Source organism: Chlorocebus sabaeus, chromosome 24 (assembly GCF_047675955.1).
Source record: "Chlorocebus sabaeus isolate Y175 chromosome 24, mChlSab1.0.hap1, whole genome shotgun sequence".
Taxonomy (NCBI): domain Eukaryota; kingdom Metazoa; phylum Chordata; class Mammalia; order Primates; family Cercopithecidae; genus Chlorocebus; species Chlorocebus sabaeus.
The window spans coordinates 40,943,849-40,949,998 of NC_132927.1; the positions used below are offsets into that span (position 1 = coordinate 40,943,849).

The 6,150-nt window shown below is 45.4% G+C and overlaps 1 protein-coding gene across 4 annotated transcripts in view; it reads left to right on the forward strand.

The window, feature by feature from the left end:
- Window positions 1-4,702, forward strand: part of PPP1R36 (protein phosphatase 1 regulatory subunit 36) — a 44,513-nt gene extending 39,811 nt beyond the window's left edge. For 3 of the 4 annotated variants that reach the window (XM_007986970.3, XM_073011074.1, XM_073011073.1), the window contains 4 exons: window positions 2,128-2,170; window positions 2,486-2,664; window positions 3,399-3,590; window positions 4,454-4,667. In XM_007986970.3, the coding sequence (XP_007985161.1) occupies window positions 2,128-2,170; window positions 2,486-2,664; window positions 3,399-3,590; window positions 4,454-4,640 (601 nt within the window). In that variant the 3' untranslated portion in view covers window positions 4,641-4,667. Of the gene's footprint in view, window positions 1-2,127; window positions 2,171-2,485; window positions 2,665-3,398; window positions 3,591-4,453 lie in introns of all 4 variants that reach the window. The other variant, XM_007986968.3, reaches the window with a different exon arrangement.
- The last annotated feature ends 1,448 nt before the right edge of the window (window positions 4,703-6,150 follow it).

Consider the following 6,150-nt stretch of genomic DNA (forward strand, 5'->3'; position numbering starts at 1 on the left):
ATAATGAAGAGAGTCTGTAGGAGGGGAGGGGCAGGCCCCAGTAACCACCTCTTCAGCCTCATTCCCCAAGTGAAGGGCTAGTTTAGGCCCATTCAGACCAGGAAGTCCTTGTGAGAAGGCCGAAGGTCCTGTGAGATTTGAGTCATCTTTCCCAGACTGTGGGAGTTCAGGATGGTTCTGGAGAGCCTGGTACCAAGGCCAATCCTCAGAGTCACAGTTCCTTCAAGGAAGGCTCCAACAAAAGCAGAAGCAGGTTGGGTGCCTTGGCTCATGCCTGTAATCCCAGCACTTTGGGACAGTGAGATGGGTGGATAGCTTGAGCTCAGGCGTTCGAGACCAGCCTGGCCAACATGTGAAACCCCGTCTCTACAAAAAATATAAAAATTAGCTGGTCGTGGTGGCGTGTGCCTTAGTCCCAGCTGCTTGGGAGGCCGAGATGGGAGGATCACCTGAGGCTGGGGAGGTCAGGGCTGCCGTGAGCCATGATCATGCCACTGTGCTTCAGCCTGGGTGACAGAGTGAGACCCTGTATCAAAGAAAAAAAGATAGCCAGTGTGGTGGTGTACACCTGTGATCCCAGCTTCTTGTGAGGCTGAGGTGGGTACCAGGTTCTCCAGAACCATCCTGAACTCCTACAGTCTGGTGGGAGGATTGGCAGGTGGGAGGATTGCTTGAGCCCAAAAGGTTGAGGCTGTAGTGAGCTATGATCACACTACCACACTCCAGCTCTGTCTTAAAAAAGAAGCAAAACCAGGATCAGCCTTGAAGTGTCCAGGGTCTGGCCTTGGCTGCTGTGACTGATCAAGTGATTGCAGATGCATAGCCCCCTCAATCAACTCTCAAGGGCTCCCCAGACCAGGTCTGGTTTCCTAATGCTGGGAGTCAGAATCAGAATTGTTAGGAGGGGAGGCCATGTTCACTAATTGTGCCCATGCCAGTTTAGTATGTTTTCTTTTCTTTTTGAGATGGAATCTTGCTCTGTCACCCAGGCTGGGATGCAGTGGCACAATCTCGGCTTACTGCAACTTCTGCCTCCCAGGTTCAAGCAGTTCTCCTGCCTCAGCCTCCCGAGTAGCTGGGATTAGAGGTGCTCACCACCACACCCAGCCAATTTTTGTATTTTTAGTGGAGACGAAGTATCACCATGTTGGCCAGGCTGGTCTCAAACTCCTGGCCTTAAGTGATCCTCCCACCTCGGCCTCCCAAAGTGCTGAGATTACAGGCATGAGCCACTGCGCCTGGCCAGGTGTAGTATTCTTTTTTTTTTTTTTTTTTTTTTTGAGACGGAGTCTCACTCTGTCACCCAGGCTGGAGTGCAGTGGCACGATCTCGGCTCATTGCAAGCTCCACCTCCCGGATTCACGCCATTCTCCTGCCTCAGCCTCCTGAGCAGCTGGGACTACAGGCGTCCGCCACCGCGCCCGGCTAATTTTTTGTATTTTTAGTAGAGACGGGGTTTCCCCATGTTGGCCAGGATGGTCTCGATCTCCTGACCTCGTGATCTGCCCGCCTTGGCCTCTCAAAGTGCTGAGATCACAGGCGTGAGCCACCACGCCCGGCCAGGTATAGTATTCTTAACATTGAATTTGCATTCCAAGGACTCCTGGTAAGAAAGAAGACTCAGGTTTGCCCATGCCCATCAAAAAGAGGAGCACACTGCTGTTCTCAGTCTATTGGTTGTTTTGGCATAGATCTTTGTGGCTTTGGTTTCTGTTTCTTTTTGTACCCAATAGCCATAACTATTGTTTGCTAATTATTTTCCTTTTCTTTATTGCAGCCTTACCTTCTAGTTCTCTGCTTCTTCTTTATCACCTTTCCACTCTCCTTACCTCCCCAACACTCAAATTACTAGAAGTCTTTGGAAAAATACATTTCCTCACTGGTTTGTTTACCCCAAATTTATATCGATTAACTTTTTACCATTCTAGGGATTTTTATCTGGGTAACATAGGAAGTTGAAGAAGAAAGTATTGAGACTCTTTATCAAGGCCTTTTGATAGCATTTGTGTAGCTGAAAATAATCTTGGGGCCAAGATAATGACCCTAACTTTAGAGGAAGATAAGGACTAGGTCCCTGAAAGATTGAACTTCCCTCTCAACCTATAGTTGTGACTTGTTATGTTACAGGGAGAAAATATCAGATACACAGAAAGACTGGAAGTTCTTTGAGGTGAGTCACTTATGTTTTGGTGCTTTTTGATATGAAACAAGTTATACCAACAACAAATGACCATTTGTCAGACACTTATTTTTAGCGAATATCCTTTCTAAGAAGGATGCTAACAAGCTATGTGCTATACCTTAAATTGTTGGTCTGATCTTCCTTGTGCAAAAGTGAGTACATGTGTAATTTTGCACTGTGTTTCAGGAATATTGGGAAATTGGGTCATCTGGGTTTGTGTCTGCCTAGCTGTGTTATATAGACAGGTAGGAGTTTTCCATTTCACAGCTAAGGATTGTGATTCTTGTCTATTTTTTGTTATAGTCCTTTTACACTTTCTGTACATATGTGGCTTGGATTGTCTTCCGACGTCAACACTTGACAGAGATTGAAGAAGAAGTAGGGAGACTCTTTCGTACCAATATGTTCAACATTCCTCGCAGGAGGCGTGAAGATGAGGAATCAGGAGGGGAAAAGAAACGCATGACTTTTGTTCAGTTTAGGTATGACCTTTTGACTTTCCTATGCTCAAGGATATTTCTTTTCTTCCTTTCTTCCTTTCCTTTCTTTTCTTTTCTTTTTTCTCCTCTATTTTATTTTATTTTATTTTTTTGACACAGAATCTTGCTCTGTTGCCAAGGCTGGAGTGCAGTGGCACAAGCTTGGCTCACTGCAACCTCCAACTCCTGGTTCAAGCAATTCTCCTGTCTCAGCCTCCCGAGTAGCTGGTATTACAGACATGCGCCACCACGCCTGGCTAATTTTTTGTATTTTTAGTAGAGACGGAGTTTCACCATGTTGGTCAAGCTAGTCTCGAACTCCTAACCTCAGGTAATTCACACACGTCAGCCTCCCAAAGTGCTAGGATTACAGGTGTGAGCCACCGTGCCTGGCCTCGTCTTCTTTTTTTCAGACAGCATCTCATTCCGTCACCCACGCTGGAAGGCAGTGGCATGATCATAGTTCACTGCAGCCTCAACCTCCCAGGCTCAAGTGATCCTCCTATAGCTAGGACTGTGGGCATGCTGTCTCGCCTGGCTAATTTTTGAAATTTTTTGTAGAGATGGGGGTCTTGCTATGTTGCCCTGGCTGGTCTCGAACTCCTGGACTTAAGTGGTTCTCCCATCTTGACCTCCCAAAGGGTTGGGATTACAGGCATGAGCCACTGCACTTGGCCTCAAGAACATTTCTAGAAAACAGGGTTGTATGACCTAAATGTCACCTTCCTCCCCGACAGGAGAATGATGGCAAAACGCCCAGCAATTAAAAAAGCCATTAACATGCGTTCTCCAGTCATGTCTACTCTGCTGCCATCTCTCAGAGAAAAAGCTCAAAACGTCTTTGAGAAAAAGTATCATCAAGTAGACGTCAGATTCCCAGCTGAGATGCAAAAGCATGTGGGAGCTCTGGACTCTGTGTCCATGCCAGTGTAAGTGGCTTGGCAAGAGAAACATGAGTGCCTTGAGGTGGCATCCCAGGTGGGGCTGGAAGGGGCAGGGGCCCTCTGCCAGGGAACTGAGCCATGATGACAGCCCCCATTTTCTTACTTCTGCCCTGCTGCCCTCCTAGTTTCCTTTCTAGAGAATCTTGAGGTATACCCATCTAGACCAGAAAAAAAATTGCTAGAAAGTGGTGCTAGACTCCAAATAGTTCTAGTTTGGAGGAGTGAGTAACTGATTTATTTATTATTATTATTATTATTATTATTGTTTTTTTTTTTTTTGAGACAGAGTCCCTCTCTTGTTGCCCAGGCTGGAGTGCAGTGGCCCAATCTCGGCTTACTTCAACCTCTGCCTCCCGAGTTCAAGTGATTCTCCTGCCTCAGCCTCCTGAGTAGCTGGGATTACAGGCATGCGCCACCACGCCTGGCTAATTTTGTATTTTTAGCAGAGATGGGGTTTCTCCATGTTGGTCAGGCTGGTCTCAAACTCCCGACCTGAGGTGATCTGCTCGCCTCGGCCGCCCAAAGTGCTGGGATTACAGGTGTGAGCCACCGCGCCCGGCCCTGTAACTCATTTTTTTTAAGGCTGAGGTTTTTCTATTAGTAGAATCATTTTTGAGAAATGTGGGAAGCGCTACTACAAAATCTTGCTAAGGATTTACTTTTGGACTCATATATTAGACTACAGTAGTAGTTCATGGAAACAGGGAAGGTTTTTAAAAAGGGAGAGAGTGTATCTTAGCTTTAGTGTACATACACACACACATACACACAACCACAATCACAGTCTCAACTCTCCACGTCAGTCTTTGGCCTCACCACTTCAGCTGTCCCAATAATTCTTTTCACAGAGTTGGCATCTTGGGGGAGCCTCGATGTCTATTCAGCCCCCATACGCTTCACCCCCTTGATCCAGAAGAAAACACAGAATCATTTGGGAGACATCCTTCCCTGATGGAAACAAATAACATAAGGATTCAGGATACACTGGACTTGGACATGAAGACACTGTCCTCTCAAACATCATGCCCTAAGTAACCTGGTACATTCCATTTCTGTGATAAGTCCCTGTATCTCAAGTAAACTACTTTGACTTTATAGAAGATGGTTATTCGTTATTATTAAGCTTTAAAAATTTTTCAGATTGTCTGGTTAAAAGTTGAACAGCAGACAAAGAATTCCTGAAAGCTCTTGAAAAGCTCATTTTCCTATTTTTAGTAGTTTGCTTTATTGTTTATTTATTTGAGCTCTATGTGACTACTAAGAGTAATGTATTAGAACATTTAGTCAGTGCTCTAGTGTATTAGTGAAGAAACATTCATTTATTTTTCAAATTTTTTTTTTTTTTTTTGAGACAGAGTCTTGCTCTGTAGCCCAGGCTGGAGAGCAGTGACATGATCTCGGCTCACTGCAACCTCCACCTTGGTCAAGCGATTCTCCTGCTTTAGCCTGAGTAGCTGTGATTACAGGCGTGCACCACCATGCATGGCTAATTTTTTTGTATTTTTAGTAGAGATAGGGTTTCACCATGTTGGCCAGACTAGTCTCCAACTCCTGACCACAGATGATCTGCCTACCTTGGCCTCCCAAAGTGCTGGGATTACAGGTGTGAGCCACTGCACCCGGCCTTGTTTGTTCATTTCTTTTTTTTTTTTTTTTTTTTTTTTGAGACGGAGTCTCGCTCTGTCGCCAGGCTGGAGTGCGGTGGCGCAATCTCCACTCACTGCAAGCTCTGCCTCCCGGGTTCACGCCATTCTCCTGCCTCAGCCTCCCGTGTGGCTGGGACTACAGATACCCGCCACCGCGCCCGGCTAATTTTTGTATTTTTAGTAGAGACGGGGTTTCACCGTGTTAGTCAGGATGGTCTCGATCTCCTGACCTCGTGATCCGCCCATCTCGGCCTCCCAAAGTGCTGGGATTACAGGCGTGAGCCACCGCGCCCGGCCGTTTGTTCATTTCTAAGTTCATTTTTGCCTTATGAGATGTCTTCTTTGGTACACGGGAAAACAGAACTTCATAATCAAAAAGGCAAATTAATACTTTTTAACTTTAATCTCTTTCTATGACTATATTATTATTGTTATTACTGGCATTGGGATTTAAACTATATCAGATTCATTTAGAAGCCTTTTAACATTCATTCTTTCATTCAACAACAAATATATATTAAGCCCCTATTCCATCCAGAGCCATGTACTATGTTATGTAGGAAAAAAGATGAAGACAAACACAATATCCTCAAGGTCTATGTAGCAGAGAAGATAAATAAAATACATCATCACAATATAATATTAAATATGTTGTTAGCCACAGAAGTGATAAACGCACGAAGTGCCTCAGGAAGACAGAGCCATGGAGCAGTCAGTTCTGAGGGCAGCAGGAGAGCTCTGATTTGAACTTAGCTTTGGAGGGATTCGGTGGTACTGAAAGGGAACTTGCAGTTAGAGGAAGAGCACTTGCAAAGCCACAGAGTTGGGAAAGTGGACCCTGTGACTGTGGAGTGCCAAGAGTATGGTGTCTGCAGTGGGCAGGCCTGAAAGGTCAGCTG